This window comes from Rhamphochromis longiceps, linkage group LG1 (assembly GCF_057381845.1).
Source record: "Rhamphochromis longiceps isolate RC_006_pf linkage group LG1, R_longiceps_female_GT1.1, whole genome shotgun sequence".
Lineage (NCBI taxonomy): Eukaryota > Metazoa > Chordata > Actinopteri > Cichliformes > Cichlidae > Rhamphochromis > Rhamphochromis longiceps.
Window position 1 is genome coordinate 43,497,905 of NC_140557.1, and position 24,484 is coordinate 43,522,388.

A 24,484-nucleotide genomic window follows, 5' to 3' on the forward strand; every position below is an offset into this window, starting at 1 on the left:
TCATAGTTCTAGAAAACAATCTTAAAATCCACAAACCAAAAAACGGTTCTGATTATTTACCAGTTCAAACAATAAAAAGGTCCTTGGTGTTGGTGTCTTCTATACAGGCTCTTGATATACAAACTATAAGATAAATACATCCTAGTTTTATACATCACTTCCAATACAACCAACCTCAGGTGTGTTCATTACTCTACGGGTTTATTTTAAAGTCTGCTAATGAGTGACATGAAGTTTTATCAGTCCGGTGACCTGTCCAGGGCGGAGCCTGCCTCTCACCCTATGACAGCTGGGACAGATTCCAGGACGTGCAGAAGAAAATGGACGAGTGGACGTTTTATCATCTCCAGAACAATACTCGTGCTGGGTTTTGTATGAAGTGGTCACAGGTAGTACAATATGTGTGAACTCACCAAAAATGGTTCTATAACACAAGACATTTAATTTACACAAGACATTGATCCCACCAGTGAGATATTGAGATCACTGGTGCTGAGAGAAAAGCCTTTTGTTACCAGACTTCTTTAACCTGCTGCAGTTGACTAGTTTCCTGCAGGATTGAACCACATTTGCAGTGAGTACTAGGTCTTGTCAAAGTAACTGCTGACACTTCACTGGCATTAACACGTTCCCTATCCTCCTTACAACTAAGTTTAACTTGATGTGATTTTAAAAACTAACTTTTACAAAACGTATCCACTGATTCGGTTTGACTCTGGTTTCTAAAAAGATGGCGGGACATGTTTTTACTTAATATTGTGTTTGCTTTCCTGTGACTTCACACACTCGTGTGGTTTGTCCACACACAATCTGGAGCTACAAGAATGACCTGGATGACTCAGCACGAGTGATCTTCAATGATCACCGTTCTGTTAGCGCACAGCGTGCAGTTCTCACAAGTGTCTGCTTGGAGGTAAAGCTGGGCTACAGCGTTTCTATGCTGTTGTTGCCGGGAGGCGTGAAGCCCTTTCCAGATCCATCAGAGCCAACTCTCTGATTTCTTCCAGAATAGAGTACAGACTGGGAGTTTTGCTCTGACGAAACTCTCTTTCCTCTTTGGAGAGTTTGGGGCGCCGGGCTGTCTTCTCCTGAGCCAGCGCCTCTTCATTCTGACGCACCACCTCTTTGACCAGCTGACTGCGGCCCTGAGGGCTGGGCTGCTGGGACTTGGCACTGTGGTGAGGCTTGTTGCTGATGACCTCGAGGTTTAGACGGTCAGCGTGGCAAGTTGAAGAGTGGACAGAAATACGAACCTGAAGAGAGCAGAGAACGTAAGTCACAGTATTCCTCAGTTCGATCACTACACAGTAATGGCACCTACTGAAAATAGTCTAATGGAATGCTATGCAAAGACAGGCCCACTTAAGGTTTGTGACGTAATATATAACAGCAGTCCTCTCAGCACTGTGCGCAGCGTCACAGCTAAGTAGACAGTGGTGTAGAGTGGAGAAGTTTCCGACTGTGCCACAATTTTGTTCATAAATAGGATAAATTGGATACGTATGTTACACACACGTATCCAATGTAACAAACGTTCATCCATCCGTACACGAACTTTCTTTACTGTGCTTTCTAACATTCACACGACGTGGAGACTGGAGCAGAGGGGGAGAAAAACATTCATTAACACTGTGACCTCGGTCAAGTGTCACAGTGAGGTTGTTGTTTTGTTGATTTGTTTGTTGAATATCATCATCATCTCTTTGTTTGATATGATCATAGCTTGACAGCAGTCAATGCTGTGGTGGACAACTTGTGTTTGGGCTAATGTTTCTTTCTATCTTGTTTTGGCCACATGTGTCATCCATCATCATCCATCAGTAAGCTATGTTGTTAGCATTGCCTTTGCCCTTTGGCATTTATGACCCCAGGATAAGTCCATGAAAGAAAGAAAAGATGTTGATAACAGTGGAAGCAGCAGTACTCTGTCACTTTTTCATGTCTTAAAGCCAAAGATGTGAGAATAACACACTGTTACTTCAGTTTCTTTTTGTTAGCTAACCTTAGGGTAATGTTTCCTGCTCTTTTTGCTTAAATCACATGCACTTATTCCTCACAATCATCGTGTGTAACATGCCTGAACTTAATATAACTTGACGCCAGTGATGGGCAGCAACGCATAATTAGATTACTTTTTTCAAGTAACGAGTAAAGTAAGGGATTACTGTTGCAAAAAAGGTAATTAGATTACTGTTACTGTCCCGTAAACACGCTGCTCTACTGTGTTACTAAACCGTGAGTTTGTTTGCAAGAGTGTCTCATGACAATGACATAAGTGCATGCGACGTTTGTGGTAACAAACGTGTGCAGAGCAACAATGGATCATTTATCGAGTGCGAGAGAGAGAGTGCGACCGTGCAGCGTTTAAAGGCGTTTATGTGAAAACAATTACCGCCCACTGTCATTTTTTATCTCCCTTTACAAAAAGGTTTGTGTAGAAACGCCACAAACTGGAAGCATTACATTTCTTGTCTTGGAGGAGAGCCCCCCCCCCCACACTTATGTTTTTGTTTTCATATAATATTTAAAAACAATAAACTGAATAACTTTAAATGATTTATTTTCAGGAATCATTTTCGTCTCATTCATCTTACTGACGTTTTGTTACCTTGAGATTAGCTAACAAAGCAGCAACCACACAACACTTTATCACAACAAGATCATAAAACGTCTCTTAATGTTGGACCACAAAAGATCCAGTAGTCGTATGAACCTGTGATTCATATACACTCATGCATATATATTTGGAATCGTCGCCTTTAGGCGCTGCATTGCTGGAAACCTTCTAAAATGATTGATTAGCGTTTTCTGTGACTTACGGTGATGTGGTCAAACAGTTTGAAGGTGGAGGTGCCACAGCTGGAGGTGGTGGTAATGCGGTCCGGGTATTTTCGCACAGTGCCACCCTGCCAATCACAGCTGCCGTCCTGTCCCGCTACCACCACCAGGCCCTCTTTGTTCTTCAGATACACAGGCCCCCTCACACCATACCTGTGAACAACATGGCTGTGGTCAGAGGCAGCCTTACTTACTCAGTGATATTACTCAACCTGCTTTGTGCCCTGTGATTTTAATCATTACATGGATTCTACAGCCTTCTCAAAATGACCACAGGTTACATTTTAATAAACTGTTAATATTGCATATCCCTGTAACACCACAAGCATGGAGAACACTGATGTTATTAAATTACACTTTCCTTGCAATAAACAAGCAGCAACCTCCAGAGGTTAGCTAAGCTAACGTAGAAGTGCCACAAACACAAGGCTGGCTCCAAAGCACCGTCCCTCCCCACAGACTCAACTTCAGCAATGCAATTAACTTATTTAAAGCCTGCTAGAGAAAAGATTCGGGGTTTTAGCCGATTTTCCCTGCTCACAATAAATGTTTAAGGAATTAGTTTAGTAAATTTAAAACTCATTTTGAGGTTTTTTAAGAGAAAATAAAACTAGCGTGTATACTGTTAAATATACATTGATTAGCGTGCAATTACATCTTCCAACAAATTCATTCATTGTCATAAACTTTGAATTCGTCTATTAAAAATACACGAGTGGTTGGCCGTCTGTGAGCTGCTGTACAGCTCCATTAAACAAAGGAAAAGAAGAAGACTGCAGAACAAAACACAGGACTGAAGGTTCTTACTCTGGGATAAACACCAAGACACCGTTGTCTCGAATGGAGTAGACAACAGCGTCAGCCACACAGCACGGGTCTGTCTGAGGGTCTCGTTCTCTGAAAAACAGACACTGAAACAGTGCTGTGGATCGCATTTGGGCTGCCTGTGCTGCCTGCAAATGAAACACAGACGTCAGCACAGCTTCTGTTAATAGAGTAAGAGGTGAATCATTGAAAAACACAAACAATAAAACACCCCTGACCCTGTTCTTGCTGTTGACATGGTGAGCCATTTCCTCCACTTCTTTGTTACTGGCTGGTGCTTTACCAGATACAACGCCCCTCTGCATGTGCAGGGCTGCGGTAAGAAGGCGGTGCACGACAATGTCTGCGTACCGACGGATGGGTGAGGTAAAGTGTGTGTAGCGATCCAGAGCCAGACCTACGACAACGAAGCAAATATCAGCACGTTAGCCTTCTTTCTAGTTCTCAGTCGAATAATTCTTCACAAACAACAGACGTTGGACAAGTGTGTGCAGACGTGTGATGGATGGACTGACCCACAGTCACACTGAAACTCTAGTGCAGCCAATAAAAGCTGTGCAGCGGTATCGTACCATAATGGTAGTATTGGTCTTGAGGATGAGCACCAGTGGAGAAGTACAGAGCCTGTGACATAGCAGTGGTGGCCATCATTCTGAACAACCTGTTCACCAAGGGGTCCTGTGGGTCCACAGCTCGGTCCAGTGAGGCAGCTAAAGCCTTGTTGGACCTGAAGGAACAGAGCCAGAAACCAGGGATGAGTGAGGCCTCTCATCTCAGCAGTCAGTGACACAAAGCTACTTGCATCACCATGTCTCTTGTCCTGGGACCGGTTCTGCTGTTGGTTTAACCCCCCCCCCCCCACAATCCTCCAACCGCACATTCATATTTTGTTTTCAAACTCCATTGCAGTTCAATCCACGCCTCAGATCCTCAGACCTTTTGTAAACAGTTAAACAAATAAAAGTTAACTGTAATAGATTACAGGTTGTAATTAAATAAATCACTGCCTCTTTTAAAAAACAGAAAAACAAACCATCTTTAATTATTTGAGTTGTTTGTTTTGTTCCCGTGTGAGAATATTCAACACTGCTCTCTGTGCAAAACGGGTTTAAAAGCATAAACAGCTGTGGGATCCTGTTTGTCCGGGATTTGAACCGGGGAACAAACTGCGGCAGGATCAGCGTTGTGCCGAGGTCGGCATCGCCGACAGCATGTGTTCCCCCTGCGTGGCGAGCGTTCGCTGGGCACGGAGTGTGGATCCAGGTTACGCCGCCTCCATTACAAACAGTCAGACGTGGAAGTAGTGATGTTTTAGTTTTGTAAAAAAGTGAAACCTGAGTGTCGTTACATTACCATTCAGTTTAAGGGTTACAACAGAAAATGAAATATTTATTGTCCTCTCGTGGTATCAGACGGGATTATTTTAACAAACGAAGGACATTTTGCCTGATAATTATATTTATCCTGTAACTTTACTGTGTAAAGAGCTAAAACCTCCAAAGTTTCAGGAGTAGTTAGTCGTTATAAGAAGTGTTTGTGAACTGAAAATCAAGAATGTGGGATCCTGTTTGTCCGTGATTTGGACAGCCCAGCGTGTGCTCCCGACGCAGGGGAAACTAATTCTGTCGGGGAGACCGACCTTGCCACGACAGCTGTTGTGAAGCTGAAGCCAAAGGCAAGATATGCTTCATCATATGTTCTAGTCTTTGGTTTGGAAGCATATTTGGCTTCAACCTCAACCTGAGCTGAAGGAACATGTCTTCTTCTTGTCTGACTGCTCATGTGACACCTGAGTGTGTCCCCGTGTTATCAAACATTTCAGGTTCACACACTTGTGTGTCTGAACATGATGTGCGTTGGACTACAATATGCATTTCCTCAGTTTCTATACTGAACAGTCAAAAACATTACCTGGTGTCAATGGTGAAACCTTTGGCCTTTGCAGTGTCCACCAGCTGGTTGAATAGCTCCTGTTGTGGTGGTGGGTGACACCTTAGAAGGGCCTGGTTGGGGAAAGCTTCCTGGATCTTGCGGGCCACCCAGTGGTTGGCGTAAATCATGCACTCTGCCACGGTCTCATGGACCTCCAGGGGCTGACGAGGGACCAGGGCCGTAATGTTCCTCTCCTCATCCAGCTGGGCACCCACCTGAAAAGGGAAAATGCTTCTAACGTGACTTCAATGAAAAAGAATATGAAAATGCATCAGTGGGCCACATTTTACTACAGTTTACTTTAACTCAGTTGAACATGCACCATTCCACCGGAACAAATGCTGCACGGAGAACCAAATGTGAATGAATCTCAACCTGAAAACAGTCTACTGTCTTTCCTACGTTCAGCTCTCTATCATACCAGTAAGAACACATATCCCTAACAGGCACACAGCTCTGCTCATGGGCACAGAAACTCCACCGATCTGCTGTTCATGCTTTTTGTTTATAGTGGACAGCCAATCAGAGTTTAAGTTAGCTCAAAGGAAATGTGCCTTAAAGAGAGAACAAAACTTTTCTCAGACTAAGGATGAACTGAGGGGACCCAAAGCACTTCAGCAGGAACCAAAAGAAGCCAGAAAGTTTGGATTTGAACACAGTTTTGGCCGTTTTATATAATAGATCAAGATGAAACATCTGTTGTCCTTATCCTTCAGGACAACAGATGTTTCACCAGCGGTCAATAATCCAGCTTTGTCAAGACAAGAACTTGATTTTTGGGTGGCAGCTCAATCATTAAACACACTTTTAGAAATATATTGGTTTTTCCACTATCCCAGAAGCAACCCGAGAGAATCATTTTTACTTCATATCAATATTCTGTGTGCGTACAGCCATAACAGGAATGCAATAACTGAATAATAAATAAATCCAAGACATCCTATTAGAGAGCATCTTATAGAACAACAGGAATTGTCCATATGAGGTTTTAACAGATGGCCGACCAGCCGCTGTAGATAAATGGCTGTGATCTAATGTGAAAACTGTCAGTGGTTTCACAGTGGAGTGCTTGGTTTCTTTATTCCAATATTCTCACTGAAATGACTTTCTGATAAAATGTTTTCTGCTGAGGAACGTGTTCTGCTTAGACGCCTGATTTTAAAAATAACGTCTCTATTAGACCGTACTATAATTTATTATCGATGAAAAGAAATATATGGTATCCATCTGTAATTCAGTAAATAACACAGCAAAAAACCAAACTAAACATAAAGACCTGGAAGACTCCTGCGTCTAAATTCATTCAGTTATTGTACTGAGTCCTGAACATGTTAGAAATATGGTATCTAAGCAGATTCTTACTCTGGATGGCATTACCTTGGCCTCCAGTAACACTGTGAGGAACCTTGGAGTCATGTTTGACCAGGACATGTCGTTCAACGCACATATTAAACAAATATGTAAGACTGCTTTCTTCCATTTGTGCAACATCTCTAAAATTAGAAATATCCTGTCTCAGACTGACGCTGAAAAACTAGTTTATGCATTTATTACTTCCAGGCTGGACGACTGTAATTCATTATTATCAGGATGTCCAAAAAACTCCCTGAAAAGCCTTCAGCTAATCCAAAATGCTGCAGCAAGAGTCCTGACAGGGACTAGAAAGAGAGAGCATATTTCTCCTGTTTTGGCTTCCCTTCATTGGCTTCCTGTTAAATCCAGAATTGAATTCAAAATCCTGCTCCTCACATACAAGGTCTTAAATAATCAGGCCCCATCTTATCTTAATGACCTTGTAGTACCATATCACCCTATTAGAGCGCTTCGCTCTCGCTCTGCAGGCCTACTTGTTGTTCCTAGAGTATTTAAAAGTAGAATGGGAGGCAGAGCCTTCAGTTTTCAGGCCCCTCTTCTGTGGAACCAGCTTCCAGTTTGGATTCAGGAGACAGACACTATCTCTACTTTCAAGATTAGGCTTCAAACTTTCCTTTTTGCTGAAGCATATAGTTAGGGCTGGACCAGGTGACCCTGAATCCTCCCTTAGTTATGCTGCAATAGACCGTGGCAGCTGGGGGATTCTCATGATGACGCCGAACATCATCATCACCTCTTTGTCATCATTATCACTGACTACATGTTTATAGACCAATCTCCATTTAATCATTAGTTATCATTAATCCCTGGCCCTTTTCCACAGGTGTCTTTTGACCTGATTTCCTCCCCTCGGCTGTATGAAGTGTTTCGGGGTGACTGATACTGAATTTTCTAACCATGATGTCATCTGACAAAATGACCAAACACAGAGGTTAAGTCAAACTTTCACTTAGACAGAAGCTTAGAAGGGAGAATCTTCTGCAGCTGAAATGTGCGAGAAAGATAGTGGTTCCAGTTTTTAATGTGCAGAATGGATTTCTCTCCACTGAAGCTATGTGCACGGTTTACTTTGTTTGATTCACTTCAGATTCATTGAATCATTTTGTGTCGTATGTTAGACGTCAGTAGTGACGATGTGTTAGGGTTAGACACTCAGCTATAACATGCTTACGCTTTCAATTAAGAACATGAACCTTAAATGTTTGCAGTCTTTATTTATATAATCTTACTGTTAAGTACACACATTACCAAAACACACAAAATACTCTATGAAGATACAAGAAACCAATCATACCTCCACTCCTTCCAGCTCCAGCGCTCCTCCTCTGTCCCTCTTTGCCCGAAGATGTCTGGCTACATGTGTGAGCATCTCAAGTGCCTCAGTGAGTTGAGCTAGCTTAGAACCCTTTTCCTGAGGACCCAGGTTGGCCAGTTCCGCTACCTCAACCTGTTCTCCGTTGAGGAGCGCCTGAGCCAGCTCGTAGTGGAGCTGATAGGAGGAGCGGATGAGTGTACGACCATACCAGACCTCTTGGACTTCAAGGGATTCTGCGTCAAGCTCCCAAAGCACGCTCATTGCATACCTGAATTTGAAAGTGTCAGTTACACAACTAGCATGCATTTTAAGCATATGAAAATGAAACGTGTGATGGGAAGTCTACTAACCTGTCAGCACCTCCCAGCAGTGAGCAAAGGTCTGCGCTGAGAATAGCAGGCAGCATGTCATACCTGCGGTCTGCCAGGTAGTAGGTTGTAGCCCTTAAGAAGTGACATAATAAATATAAAAAGGCAATGAGATCAAAGCAGCAGCTTTATCATCTTCTTTCTAATCAAAAGTGAGACATAATTTGAAAATAAGTACTAAATATTCAGAGTTTGTTCCACCTTTGTCATTTTCATCCTTCTGTTTATTAATAAGTCAGGAAGGATGAAATAAATAAGCAAAATGTTTTTCTTATGATTTAATAAATATTCCCCATTTTCTGAAATAGAATTTAAGGCTTCAAACCACAATCATGAGATTTTAATTTACTTCTTTAAAGTGTGGAGGCGAGCTGGACAGGTGGGTGATCTGCACGCTGCTTTGTGGACAGCTATGAAATGTAAAATGGAATTTTAGAGTAAGTCAGAGAGAAAGCAGAGGACCAAAACTACATTAAAAATCACAACATAAAAAATATATAGTAAGATTTCAGTATTATTTTATAAGTGCACGTTGTTAACAGTCTACACGGAGTTTCTCTCCTCACTCGGCTCTCAATCATCTTCTGTACATGCTGCTGCTGCTGCTGCTGCTGCCTTTAAAAAACGACATGCACTTCATGGACCTTCTTACTAATTTATCTGCAGACTACACTTTATCAGATACATTTTATTAGCACTGGGTTAGACACTTCTGCCTTCTGAACACTCCTTTCTTCACTTCCAAGACTCAACAAGGTGCTGAAAGAATTCCGTAGAGATTTTGGATTATAGCGAGATTACACCGAGATGACAGCAGAATGCATTTGCTGCAGATCTGTCGGCCGTTCAGCTGTGACACAAATTTTTTTGGGCTGCTTCCCTGTCACATGGTGTCATCGCTGCATGTTCCCAGGAAGGAAAATTTGTGGAGATCAAGTGCAAGCATTACTTTTGCAGCCCCGACCTTCACTTCATTTACTGCAGATATTTTAAACTCAGTTTTATTCATTTGTACAATACAGCACAAAATAAATAAATAAATCAGAACATGTGCATATATCTGGACATAAACACAGATGAATATCTTCTTGTTCTATTACTGTGGTTCAACTGTCTTGTATCATCATCCTCTTTATTAATAAGATGCACTGAAAGCCAATTATAGACAAACCATTAACATCAGGTACTCAAGGTCACATGCCATCATGTGACCTCCGGTGTTTTCCTGACACCCGTAACTGTACAAAGGGGATCTGAAAACAAATGATGTGTGACACACTGTTCTTTACTTCTACCACTCAGTAGAATAAAACTAATTTAGTTGGAAGCGGACTCATTTTTCCTTTTTTTGCTGCATGACCTTCTGGTTGAATGTTGTGTACAAGTATGGCTGCCATGTCCCGTAGTAATATATGTTTATGAAGGCCACAGTGAAAATCACTCAGGCTTTCCCACAGCGGAAACATTCCCCTGTCCTGTTAATGGCATCGTACTCAAAATGAGCACAAGTTCTTCGTAACAACATGGACCACTGTGTTCTGTGTGTAGCAGTTCTCTACTGTGAGAACCCCAACCACCTTTTAGCACGACCAGCATTCGTCCATTCGCACACATATTCATACAGCGCGTTAGTCTATACCTTTAAGCATTTTCTCTCACATGCACACTCACACTAACGGATGCATCCAGGGAAATTTGGGGGTTAAGTATTTTGTGCAAGGTGACTTTAACATGAAGCCCGAAGGCACCAGGGATTGAACCAACAACGTGCTGACCATTGGTTCAATTCCTGGTGCCAGTGATACTTTCAAAGCCATCATGGACCCTGTGAAGTCCTTCTACATGTGATTAAATGATAGACATTTAAGGCTTAATGCTTCACATCAGACACGAGCCTTATTTAAGGTGGCCCTCTGTGTTATTTATAATTGCGCTACAAGGCATGCTGCTGATGCAACATTAATTCAGGCAACAACTTTCTTGCCTCTTTGTACTTCTGAAAGTTCCTCTGAACACTTATGCAAGATGCTGTAATTTTCTTTTATCCTTTTATATCCCACCTACTCTACCCAACCACTCCAACCAGTTCCTCACCTTGAACGTGCCTCCAAGTCTGTGAGCGAACCCTCTTTGACAAAGTGAGTGACATCAGCAATGTGAACTCCCAGCTCCAGCCTTCTGTTGGGGAGCTTGTGTACAGACAGCGTGTCGTCTACATCTTCACAGCCGCGTGGATCGATGCTGAACACCAGGCGACTGTCCCTAAGATCCCGCCGCTCTGCCACCTCAGAGGGGTCTACCGTCCACGGCTTCTCCAGAGAGTTGACCGGCATCTCTCTCAGCTGATGGCAGACGGACAGGCACAGCTAAACAGCCGCATAGTCTTTTGAACTTTTCACATTTTGTTATGATTCTATACAAAACATTAATAATAATAATAATAATAATAATAATAATAATAATACATTTTATTAAGCGCCTTTCAAAACACTCAAGGACACTTTACACAAAGACAAAGCAAAACACTGTTTCACTTTCAGTTGCTCCCTTGTCACAAGGGGTCACCACACCTGATAGCTCAGCATCTTTTGATACGGCAGAGTTTTATACCAGATGCCCTTCCAGGCACAACCCTGATTTGTATCTCCGGTTGCAATCGAACCAGTGACATTTTGCCTGCAAGCCAGTGTGTAAACCACTGATGAAAAAAGGAAAGAATGAACTATTCCACATATTTAATGATTCTTTAATATTTTGTTGATTTGATAATAATAATAATAATAATGGATTGGATTTATATAGCGCTTTCCAAGGCACCCAAAGCGCTTTACAATGCCACTATTCATTCACACACTGGTGGAGGCAGCTACAGTTGTAGCCACAGCTGCCCTGGGGCAGACTGACAGAAGCCAGGCTGCCATATCGCACCATCGGCCCCTCTGGACAACAATAGCTATATTGCAATCTTTAAAACCTTTGGTTACTATGGTAACTCTCTGATAACCAAGCACTCTCTGATGTGACCAATCACAGAAGCTCTACTGCCACCCCCTTTATAACATAAAAAGTTATGAATGATGTTCCAGTCTATGATAGTGGACTCATCTGTGCTTGTCCTTTGTTACAGCCCATTGCAACCCTTACACTCCTTACAGTGGAAATGCAGTTGTCTTCAGGTGTTGCCTAGGTTTAACTGCCGATTGTCTACACCTGGTGAGGTGTGGCTAAAGGCGTTCCTGAAGTGGTCTAGTCCAATCACCTTCTCCAGGCCAATCAGCATTCATGCTGTGTCCTCGGTTATTCTTCCTTGTACACGCCTCATCTCATCACTCATGCTCCATTCAACCATTCCACCACCAGCTTCCAGGCTCTCGGGGCTCCTGCTCTAATCCTTTTCACAGACGGGGTTCTGTTCCGCTGAGATAGGCCATCTGAGTCTAACGGCAAATCACCTGTTTAAATTCTGTTCATCAGTAAATCAATTTCATTCTTTCAAATAACCTCTCCTTATTAAAATATCTGTACTGTATTTAGTGATGAACAATTGTTAAACTCTGGTGTTTGCTCCCATAATTTCCCTTTTATTTTGACGCTCTCTGCTCTTTCCTCTTTCACCTGATCTCTGACTGCGATTGTTTGGAGGTGAAAACCAAACATCACCTGGGTTTCAGAAAACCAGAGTTACCCTGGTAAGCAACCATTCTCTGTATCTCACTATGGGAGATATAATCTACTTCCAGGTTGTAAGTTCTTTATCCTTAACAAGTTATGGAGCAGGGTAAGCCCACACTAAGGACTGAGTGTGCCAGTGAGGATGCAATAATATCAAAAACGCATAACCTAACAAATGTAATAGATGGTCCTCTGGTGAACTGTGAAGGTCACACTCTCAGTAGCCTTCAACAGCCACACAGACAGATGCACTCAACAAAACAGGAACACACAGATGCTTCAATCTATGCAAAGGAGTGCAAGACACAGAAAAGCGCTATATATGGCTACATTTTCAGCAATTTACCGTTTAAAAGTGGGCCCTGCATAAACAGGATGTGGACCAATTGGTGCATTCCCAAAGTAAATGTGATACGAAAGAGTAGCTAAATGCAGTTTAATAAATGGAAAATAATCCTCTCTTATTTAGCTAATCCTGAAGGAAACATAACACATGTGGAACAGAGTTAGGAATGGGTACCGGCAATGTTCCCTCGAAGCTGTGTGTGTGCACAATTGCGCACTGCTGGCACGGTCTCTGCGCACAGAAAATCTGCGTTGCGCACAAAAAAAAAAAATCTAACCTGAATTGAAATTAAAATCAATACTTTAACAAGTCTGTTTTGCAGTGTTAGTCAGTGACTGGCTGCTCCCGTATGGGATCCAGCCAGTAATGCGATTCACATTCGTATATACGCAGCTAATCAATGTCGTTGACAGGCTCTGACAGCGTCCTTATGTGCCGACACCGGTGTTTTAGCGAGCAAAGCGGCGTGGCGACGTTTAGTGTGTGTCAGAACAATGAGGCGACTGCTGAGTGTTACAGGTGTTACAGCAGTGACACATCTGCTGCTGTCAGGCCTGCAGGTATCAGGCTGTTGTTCTCCTTCATCTCATAGTTGACAGAAATTATTTTTGGAGTGGCACAAATAATTTGTGTGGCATCAGATTTGATGCAATTTGATGATTGTTCTCTAAATAATTTAAAATGTTTATTTAAAAAAACGCCTTGGCTGCATTTTTAGGTAAACAGCTGCAAAAAACTTTGTTGTTTGCATAACTCAGTAACTTTTTTGAAGAAGTAACTATATAATTAATTACCCAACATTGGTCATTATTTACTGTATTTTGCAGACAGAGTTACAGACTCTCTCCCAGACCACAGACTCATCATACAAGTCAGAGCTTTATGAAAAAAAAACAAAAGAAACTTGTGTTTTCAAAATTGGAGTTCAAGTTATTTTTACTTCCAATAGTGTTAACATACTACACAGGTCATGAACAAGATTTTTTTGTTTTGTTTTTTTAAATTTTCATTGTAAGTGGGCTAAAATAGTTAATTAAAAGTAGTCTAACATAAATGTAAATGCTGTAATTTGATTATTTTAATAAACCATGTAACTTGCATGGATTCGATGCTGGCGTCACCACAGTGCACACGTCTGCTGTTGCTCACAGTGGTCCAAGGGATCGCTCAGGGAGTTTGTGCGTTTGCTCAGACACATGAAAAATTAGAGGGAACATTGGGTGCGGGTATACCGGATACGGGTGGCTTTTTTTTTTCTTGAGCTGTGATACACTTTGGATTCTAGCCAATCATTTTACGTTTCCGAGGATAGTAGGCGGGTCCAGGTACGTATGTTCTTTGAGAGCAGAGCTACAGATTAAATGTCCAAGGCAAAGCGGTCAAAAGTCTGGCTGTACTTCACAGCAAAATATGCAAACTCAGCAGCAACAAGTGCTTTAAGGTGATACTGTGATACTGTGCAAAGGAAGTAACACCTCGAATCCGATGAAACACCTGGCAACGCAATAGCGTTTTTTTAAAAGCAGAGAAATGCATCGTATTTGATAGCTTGCTGCGAGACTTCACACCGAGCACATCTGCTGCGGGTGGGTTGCCTGTTATTGGACCTGGAGTTAGCAACATCCCCCAAAAACCCGAAGAGGAGAGTCCTGGCCCCTAGCCCTGCCAGTGTAGCAGAAATGATGAGGATGATGATGCAGCCGCAGCCGTTCTTCTCTGCGTGAGGAGCTTAATGTTGTTCGTGTGTAATTTACGTTGAGTAGGCTAAACACGTTATTACATTAATGCATGTAAGGTGAACTAGCAAACACCGTCGTAGTTACATGCGACTGTCTTCTTGTTTGATAGAGTGATACCATACATGCCCTGTAGCTGCAGAAAAAGCTAACACCGTTATCTTTTTACAAAAAAAACAAACAGCTAAACATGTTTTCCATTATTCACCGGTTCCAAACAAAGTAGGTATGTTGTATCAAAAGAAAAGGCTAACTTGGTTATCATTTTGCAGAAAAAAGAGACTGCTAAAAATAAAAACATAAGAGGTTTTTGGACAAAGTTTGTGTTCTCCATTCTTTAAGCAATTCAATTCAATTCAATTTTATTTATATAGCACCAAATCACAACAAAAGTCGCCTCAAGGCGCTTCATAGATACAGAGAAAAACCCAACAATCATATGACCCCCTATGAGCAGCACTTTGGCAACAGTGGGAAGGAAAAACTCCTGTTTAACAGGAAGAAACCTCCGGCAGAACCAGGCTCAGGGAGGGGCGGGGCCATCTGCTGCGACCGGTTGGGGTGAGAGAAGGAAGCAACGGTTAGAGCACCATTTAAGCACCCGCACAGTTTCAAAAGTACCGGTATCGGATAAAACCTAAACGATACCCATCCCTAAACAGAGTATAGATAAGGAATCTCTCAAATACTTCATAAAATGAGCATGTAGAAAGTGATCTAGCATTCTGAATGTTCACAATGACTCTCAGAGAGAGACCTGCTTCATTTTAAATCAGCCACTCGTGTGCCACGCCCAGAGTGCTGACCATTTGGGATGTGGAAGAAAAAAATCACGCCAAGTCAATGTTCAAAGGCAATGGTCATGGCCAGTAGTGGAACAGAAAAGCTAGTTCTGCCATCAATGGCCTGATGGGCCAGTATGGGATCTATAAAAATGAGAGACAGCTACTCCTCCCTCACCCCACTCAGTATCACTGGTATGAGGTTGAGAAGGGGAAAATGCATACAGGTGCCCTTATCAAGCAGGTGGCCAATGTCCTGAAAGAGCTTAGCCAAGTAAGCTGACAGTAGAGTGACCACATTAAGGGTTATTATGGACCGAGCTGTCAACTTGCAAACCTTTTGGTCATATAAGTCTGTGAAGGTTCTCAGTCATCCAGGTCATCGTAGTCTAAGGAGCTTGGAAAGAAAAGCGTCCAAACTTCTATAAGTTCCTTGAAGACGTTTCACCTGTCAGAAGCTTCTTCAGGTCTAGGAGTAACTGGTGGAAAGAAAGGCTGTTGGCTCTTTTAAAGGGACAGTACCTAACCACTGGTACAGATATGTTGATGACACATGGGTCAAAATCAAAACCCAGGAAGTAGAATCCTTCACTGTTTACATCAACGCTGTGGATAAAAACAAAGCTCACCAGGGAAGACACAAAGGATAACAGTATGCCATTCCTGGACTTTGCCGTGCGCATTAAAGAGAACGGAAACCTCAACATGAAGTTTACTGGAAGCCCACACACACGGACCAGTACCTCCTGTTTGACTCCCATCACCCTCTGGAACACAAACTTTGAGTAATCAGGACCCTACACCACCGGGCAGAACATGTTCCCTCTAAGCCTGAAGGAAAAAAGAGGGAACACACACATGTAAAGGAAGCACTTAAAATGAGACAAGACTCAGCTGTCAGAAGACATAGTTTGAAAGAGAAGTAAAAGAGGCATCTATGTCCACTGTGAGCGACCATCTTTGAACAGAGGCAGCGGCTTACGACACCAACTGTCTGCCATCTATAATCCAGTTTTGAGATCCCTTCCCAGACGCTTCCACTCACATCCTGGGCCATCTGACCTCAGGAAATCACATGATAGGGTGGGGCTAGGATTCACAGTGGGTTCACCCGAATACTTGGCTGATTGTGACCCACACCCATTTTCACACCTTGGCTCGTGTGATTAGGTAGAGGATCATTAGGGGGTCCATCTCTCCTGGGGGACACTCCCATAGGGCTTAAAATCTGGGACTCTGCACCAGTTTCTCTTAGAACTGAAGAAACCTCTCAGATGAGAGGTGAAACATCTTCAAGAAAAAGTCCAGACTCTTTTTTTCCCCAAGCTTTTGGTATATGGAGCTGCTAGGGTTCTTTCACTGCTTGGTGATTTGGTAATAATGTTTTAATAATGTCCAGCTGTTTTTGGACAATTCTGAAGCTTATTAATCCTTAACAATCAAAAACCTACATCCAAAGTACAACCAGAGCTGGGAATTAGTAACAAAAACATATTTTCTGAAATTACTTAACTTACTAGAATCCTGCAAGTTTTATCACACAGGATGAAGCAAATTACTCACCAAAGTATTTCCAAACTGTGTAGATGGGTATTTGCCACCATTTGCGTCAATTATGGTTGAATTTAACTGTTTAATTGCAATTTATAGACATCAAAAAAAATCACATTTTATCATAATATTTATATTCACAATAATTGCTGATGGGTTCACAACAGCTAAATACGAAAGGTGAAACATACTATATAGGCTTGTGGAATTTGCCTTTTAGAGATGTAAAAACTTGAATTTATCTCTAACGTAGGTGCTCTCACCTGTGCGTCTGAGAAAGGAAGAATATGGATGCAGTTCTCTAGGAGGATGGTCTGGACCTCAGTCTCAAGCTCTCCAGCTCGACCCAAAACCCGTACACTATGGCCGTTGGGATAGAATGACGTGCTTTCCCATGAATCAATGCGCACCACAACTCTGTGGTCCTAGGTGAGGATGAGAAGACAGGGATAGAAATGAGACAGCACTTAGTAAACACTGGTCACACTATGAGACAAAAGCATAATGCTATAGTAACACTAGAGACTGGAGCGCAAACAAGATCGGTGTTGCTATGTGCAATGAATTTGCAATATTGTTGGCTTTGAAATGCTTCTTTGGAAGACGGGGACTAATTCTGCAACTACTCTCAGTCAGTTACTTTTATTTAAAGGGTGCAAAACACCAATCAAATGGTGATAAGATGGTCTGGAGATAGAGTCCTGCTTTTCAAGGCAATCACCTTGAAAGCGTTCATCCAGAGGTTGACAGTGTTGTATTCTCAACCTTTGATCGACCAGTTGGTTGCCGTAACTACTTGTAATTGAACGCCGAATGCAAAATATTCACTGCAATCACTGGAAAAGCAGCGTTTTTTCTTTGTTACAAGGCAGGTGCCATCCTATTTTTACTCATGTGACTAAGCCATAATGTACATCATGAAAATAAAATCAACCTATAGATGTAAGTCAAGTCAGACCTGCAGAGCTTCAGCCTGTTGAGTACTGATGCGGATTTTAGGAATACGCTGGTCCCAAGGTATGGTCAGTATCCGCTGGGAATTCCTGCTCTGGGACTGAATCCCATCCCTAGTGGGGAAAGTTACCACGTAGTCTCTCCAGTTCCTCTGCAGGATCCCTACAATACGACCTGTGGGGTTAAATGTCAGACATCAGTACAGAGAGACATTTATGGAGTAAGTGAGGATGGACTCGATGATTGCAGTGTAGAATTGCATCATCGTCCGTGTTGGCAGGTTGAATTTCTTCAGCTGCCTCAGGAAGTACATCCTCTGCTGAGCCTTCTTTATGACGGAGGTGACGGAGGCTCCCACTTCAGGTCCTGGGTGATGGTGGTACCCAGGAAGCGGAATGAGTCCACAGAGGTGATGGGGGTGTCAGTCAGGATGATGGGGGGGAGTGGAGCTGTGTGCTTCCTGAAGCCCACAATAATCTCCACTGTCTTCTGGGCATTCAGCACCAGGTTGTTGTGGCTGCACCAGGACACCAGACGTTCAACCTCCCTCCTGTAGGCAGACTCATCCCTGTCCGAGATGAGTCCAATAGCGGTGGTGTCATCTGCAAACTTGATTAGCTTGACAGACTGGTGGGTGGAGGTGCAGCAGTTAGTGTACAGGGAGAAGAGCAGAGGAGAAAGAACGCAGCACTGGGGGGAGCCGGTATATACATATGTACTACATAATTACATATGTGTTCATTCATAGTTTTGATGCCTTCAGTGAGAATCTACTATGTAGAAGTACCAGGCCATGACAGAAAAACCACTAAAAAACAGGCGTGTCCACACTTTTGACTGGTAGGGGCTTCAGGTGTGCTTAGTGAATACCTCAGGCACCAGAAACCCAAGAAAGAGGAGCAAGAAGAGGAACCATCATGGAAGGACAGGATCCTGCACAGTACCACCAACAGATAAAAGAACTAGCTCACATCCAGAAATCCTACCAGTGGCTGGACTGGACTGAAATAGAGCACAGAGGCACTAATAATGGCAGCACATGAAGCCATAAGTACAAGATCCATAGAGGCTGGGGTCTACCAGACCAGTCAGTCAAGACCCCAGATACAAGCGTAAAGATGCCCCTGAGACAATCCAGCACATAACAACAGGGTGCAAGATGCTAGCAGACATACATGGAACGCCATAACCAAGTGGCCGGCATAGTATAAAGGGAATATCTGTGCCGAGTATGGCCTGGAAGTCCCGAGGTCAAAACAGGAGACGCCCCTTAGTGTGATGGAGAATGACCGAGCTAAGATGCTTCGGGGCTTCCAGATACAGACGGACAAAATGGTGGTGGCTAATCGGACATAGTGGTGGTGAACAAGCAGAGGAAGACGGCTGTAGTGACAGATTTAGCAATCATCAGGAACATCAGGACGAAGGAACATGAGAAGCTAGAGTACCAAGGGCTCAGAGAAGAGCTTGAGAAGATGTGGAGGTGACGGTAACGGTGGTCCCCGTGGTAACCTGAGCACTCGGTGCGGTGACTCCCAAGCTAGGCGAGTGTTTCCAGCAGATCCCGGGAACAACATCTGAGATCTCTGTCCAGAAGAGCGCAGTCCTGGGAACAGCAGAGATGCTGCGCAGGACCCTCAAGCTCCCAGGCCTCTGGTAGAGGACCTGAGCTTGAAGGATTGACCGCCCGCAGGGGGGGGAAGTTTTTTGTCCTTAGGACCTCGTGTGTAAAAATAATAACAATAAGAAGGGTTAACAATGGTCAATTGCCTCCAGTTAGATTAAAATGTATTTTATGTGTTGCATATTTTTTATGTAAAAACACAGGGTGTTCCCATTAGCCAAATTAAAAGTGTGACAAGCTAAAACAGTATTTTTGCACCTGAACTATCCCTCCCTGTTCTAGGTCTGCCACAGCTGAAAAGATTATTGATTATTTGTGCGAGTCCACGTGTATAGTTGCAGGAGTGTTCCTCGCCTTTTGAATACTGGGCCCTGAGTTGTGTGCTTAATTAATTAGTGTTTTTCTTTCTTTCTCTCTTTTGTCATTTGCGAGGTTACACTGGCAAACTTACGGGGCCCCGTCTGTCTCTGTTCTGTTGTGTTTGGTAAAGGGAACTGTATGTTAGTGGAAGCTCAGGATGCGTTCCCTGCCATTTGTGTCTCCTAGACTTAAAACTTTCTTTTGTATTGGACGAAAGAAAAGGTGTCAGACGTAAAAAAAATTCTACAGAAGATGAACAATATCTGCCATGTCATTAAAAAGCAGGAAAAACCAGCAAAGACGTGACACAGAACCTGAGAGATGCATTTGGCCCTTGAGTTGTTCGACGAAACTTCATCGTTATTTGAATCTCTGGAAATGTGGCTGTCAAGAAGCTATTCCCTGACGAATGGAACCATGGAGAAGAGGTTCAGTTGTGCCAAATTACACCAGAACTGTAATAAAAATCAGTAGCAACTTTAAAAAAAGTTTAATTGTGAATGCCTGTCCAGAAAATAGCTTCCAAATGTTATTTCACCCAAATATGTTCTTATAATGTTGCTTCATGCAGGTGATATAAACAAGAATGGTGAATGGACTAATTCTTATACAGCTCTTTTCTACTCTCACCCAATCACCCCATTCACACAAGCACTTCCTTCTATGCGTTTAAGTGCTTACTAAGCAACATTCACACTCACTATACTCCAATGGATGCATCGGAGAGCAACTTGGGGTTAGTATCTTTCCCAAAGATACTCGGCTTGCAGACTCGGGGAGCCACGGATCGAACCATTCATGTGGTTCGATCAAGATGCTTCATTGTTTTCATTACTTATTTGTGAGATATCCTGAACATATTTTAGGCAAATCAGACAGAAAATATAATACACAAAATATCATTAAATACAAAAATAAATCAAATGTGAATGAATGGAGTACAAACATTCCCACCTGTTGGCAGAGGTGTACTCTCATTGTCCTCTCCAGTTTTTTCATCCCCATCAGTCAGGGCTGTGTCCCTCCCTCTCCACTCGTTCTTGGGCAACAACTCCACCACAACCTCGTCCCCATGCACCGCTCTGTTTCGATTTTTTCGACCATACACAAGCACATCCCAAGTCAGATCTAAGATGGATAGGGGGGGGTCAAAGTCGGGAGAAGAGATCAGAAACGTCTAGCAAATATAAGTTTAATGTGTCTGTTCCACCTGTTTTGAAAATGTAAGGCGTTTTCACCTGTGCTCTTGGTTGAGAAGTTCTTCGGCCTGACGAAAGCCTCGTTCTGTGCCCGATGCTTGTTAACATTCAGTGTACCCTAGTAAAAAGGAATGAAACAAGACATTTACTCTTCTGCCACTGAGGTTGTGTTAAACAATCTGGTGAAAAACTCCACTGCCTTCTCTTTGTGACATCTCCATACCTGCTCAGGTACAGTTGGGGAAATAATTATCACTGCTGAATTTGTAGGTTTCCTCAGTTACAAAGAAAGAACAATTATTCATGTTATTTCTTTAATGTTAGTTTCATTTAATGGAGAGCGATAGAATATCAACCAAAAACTGTCTGTGAAGGTTCTCAGTCGTCCAGGTCATCGTAGTCAAAGGAGCTTGCAAAGAAAAGCGTCTGGACTTCTTTAAGTTGCTTGAAGACGTTTCACCTCTCATCCGAGAAGCTTCTTCAGTTCTAAGGTCAAATGGTGGAGAGTCCCAGATATAAACCCAGTGGGAGTTTCCCCCCACAGAGGGACAAAAGGACCCCCTGATGATCCTCTAATCACCTGAGCCAAGGTGGGAAACTGGGCGTGGGTCCCAATCAGCCAGAGTTTCGGGTGTGTTCATTGTGAAACCTGGCCCCACCTTATCATGCGAATTCCTGAGGTCAGATGGCCCAGGATGTGAGTGGGCGTTGAGGCGTCTGGGAAGGGATCTCAAAACTGGATTATAGATGGCAGAGAGTTGGTGTCGTAAGCCCCGCCTCTGTTCAAAGATGGTCGCTCACAGTGGACATAGATGCTTCTTTCACTCCTCTTTCAAACCATCTGTCCTCTCTGTCCAAAATGTGAACATTGGCATCCTCGAAAGAGTGACCTTTGACCTTTAGACGCAGATGTCCATCTGCCTCAGGAAACTCTTTCTCCCCATCGTCACCCTCTGACTACTCCACTTGATACCAAGAAAAGTCTTACCACTGGCAACAAAGGTCTCTACCCCAAATACTAAGCCATGTTTTGCTTGGGGACTCACTGAAAATAACTTGCCAATCCCTTTATGACTTTTTAAAATAATAATAATAATAATAATAATAATGATGTGTTTTTTCTGTCTCTCTCCTTTAAAATTAAACTGCAAGAAAACTTAGAGACAGTTCATATCTTCTTCATTCAATAACAGTCCTGCTCTTCATCTCATTTTCTTTATTCGTCAGCCCCTCAAATACTCCTACCTCCTCAGCACACTCCCTACACTCATCAGTGTATTTCGTTAGTATAGATTAGTATATGTATTAAAGGTACCTGCAGTTTCTCTGAAAAATGAACAGGCTTAAAGCTACTAAAATATTTAAACTTTGTTCCTGCAGTTGTTTTAAACTCGTGTTTTAAAGAGAGATCCGGTATACTTAAAACAGGAGTTAGAGAATTGTGGATCAATATGTTTGTCATTGCACAAGATGATCAGATCTTTAGCATGAATGCTCACCTCTGTTTTCTACACACACACATCACTGATCACATCACATGCTCACAGAGACACATTCACATACACACACATCACATGTTCACTCTTGCAGAGACACACGTTCACATGTGCGTGTCTTATCTGTCGCATCATTAATGTTGATGTTTGTGTGACCACTGAAGTTAATAAAAGGGCTTTGAGGGAAGGCTGGAGTTGGGCTAAGATCAGATGAAGAGCTTCTCCCCTTGCAGCAAGTAAAAGAAAGCGCTGAGTCAGCGGGGTTTGAGCGTTAGACCCAACAACAGGTTGGTACATTTTTACCTGAATGTAACGTTCAGACTTTATACCAGCCTCCAGGACTTCAGCGGGAAGATGTTCGGGAAACTCTTTCTCCCCATCGTCGCCCTCTGTCTCTTGTTGTGCCTGAGAAATGGAGCTAAACAGTTCATGGGCTGCCTGCAGATCTGACCAGAAGCTTTGCAAATAATCCTGGCAAAGGAAAAACACACAGGTCAAGAAATAAATTACTTCAGTTGGCCTTCTTAGTTCCAGTAACATCCCTTCAAGGGCCTAAGTTTTGGATGCTCTTCCACTTAACCTTATCAGGTTCGAGAAAGAGAAATAGAGTAAAATCTTTCAAATTCACCTCAAATCAACAGCCAGATGCTTAAACCTTTTGATACAGTTAGACGTCCTCAGTATTAGTATTACAATAATAGTTAAATAGATATAAGAACTGGTTTCAGAATAAATAAAGCGAGTTTTTGGAATGGGCTTCCCAAAGCAACAACCTCAACCCTGTTGTTAATTGTTGGACCGTGCTTAAACGCCACGACCGTTTTAGGAAACCAACCAATTTAAATGAATTCTACCAATTCTGGTTGAAAATCTCTGTTTTCAGTGACCGAAAACGCCGTTTACGTGTGGACGAAAGGCGCAAACACAATACCCGGGTACGTATGTTTGGATAAAAATATACAAATCTGGCAGCAATGTATCAAAAATGTATCACAATAGAAAGCGATGTAATATTAATTTCACGGCTACTAGCATGTACTGCTCTTTTTCCTTTAAATAAACATCAGACTTGATATCAGTCCTTATTGAGCAATGAGTTTACTCTCTGACCGACTCGTGTTTGCGGCGTTCCAAACACGTTGCCAAGAGGGAAGATGCAGAGTACCTGTGAAGCCAAACATATAATATCAATACCCATAACATGGCTAAAGGCTGTTTCTAACCTCTCTTCTTTACTTTAACTGTCATTTATTGACCATTTTAAATGGCGATACCAGTGTATCGACAAATAGGTAAAAAGTGTAACTGTTTTTTTCTGACAGAGCTCGGATCAATCAGTGCAATTACAAACAAGGCTGTGACCTTCACCTTTAGCGAAATTCTCATTTACATACTAGTTTAATAGTTTTCTGACTCATTGTCACTGTGTTTTATACAACCACAGCATGCTTGCTAGGCTGACATGAATTGAAAAACAAAGTGCAGCTCTCCGTATGTAAACAGACTAAATGCCACATATATTTACATTTTGTCACTTAACCAAGAAATCATGTGTAATGACCGAAAGTTTGACAACAACCACCAATTTCACTTCTAAGTGAGACTGTTCTAATACTGCTGCCAAAAATGTAAGTGTTTCAAAAACCCATGCCTGCTACATGCTACAATAGTCCCACTGAAGATTAGTGAAATAATACAGACCAACCAACTGTTCCATCATATAGGCTCCAACACAACGACTTTAACACAAAGAGCTGACTTTCAGTTTTAGGTGTTCAAACCACGTGTTTCTCTAAATGCATGATGATAAATCCCTGTAAGGTGGCTACATATAAGAAGCCGATATAGAGTAGATGGTATTATAAAGGTATTTCATATACCTGGACGGAGATGACGTACACTCCAGACGTCAGGCTGCTGAACTGAGCTACGGCCTCAGGATCCTCAGTGATCATCACTATATTCATCATTCCTGCCAGGTGGTTGTAGTACCACACTGCAGCTGAGTACACACACCTACACACACACACACACACACACACACACACACACACACACACACACACACACACACATTAAATGAACTCACAAGTTTAGCATAAGATGCATGAA

General features: G+C 42.5%; 1 protein-coding gene across 4 annotated transcripts in view; it reads right to left on the reverse strand.

Annotated features, from left to right (window-relative positions):
- Positions 1–41: 41 nt before the first annotated feature.
- dis3l (DIS3 like exosome 3'-5' exoribonuclease) overlaps positions 42–24,484 on the reverse strand; it is a 30,002-nt gene continuing 5,559 nt past the window's right edge. Inside the window, exons 4-18 of one of the 4 annotated variants that reach the window (XM_085410406.1) lie at positions 24,253–24,388; positions 22,676–22,843; positions 20,916–20,994; positions 20,632–20,805; positions 17,698–17,867; positions 17,003–17,164; positions 10,747–10,994; positions 8,635–8,727; positions 8,264–8,552; positions 5,575–5,810; positions 4,236–4,390; positions 3,882–4,060; positions 3,646–3,791; positions 2,820–2,991; positions 42–1,253 (exon numbers count right to left, since the gene is read on the reverse strand). In XM_085410406.1, the coding sequence (XP_085266532.1) occupies positions 936–1,253; positions 2,820–2,991; positions 3,646–3,791; positions 3,882–4,060; positions 4,236–4,390; positions 5,575–5,810; positions 8,264–8,552; positions 8,635–8,727; positions 10,747–10,994; positions 17,003–17,164; positions 17,698–17,867; positions 20,632–20,805; positions 20,916–20,994; positions 22,676–22,843; positions 24,253–24,388 (2,725 nt within the window). In that variant the 3' untranslated portion in view covers positions 42–935. The remainder of the gene's footprint in view (positions 1,254–2,819; positions 2,992–3,645; positions 3,792–3,881; positions 4,061–4,235; positions 4,391–5,574; positions 5,811–8,263; positions 8,553–8,634; positions 8,728–10,746; positions 10,995–17,002; positions 17,165–17,697; positions 17,868–20,631; positions 20,806–20,915; positions 20,995–22,675; positions 22,844–24,252; positions 24,389–24,484) is intronic. The other 3 variants (XM_085410415.1, XM_085410423.1, XM_085410431.1) reach the window with 3 other exon arrangements.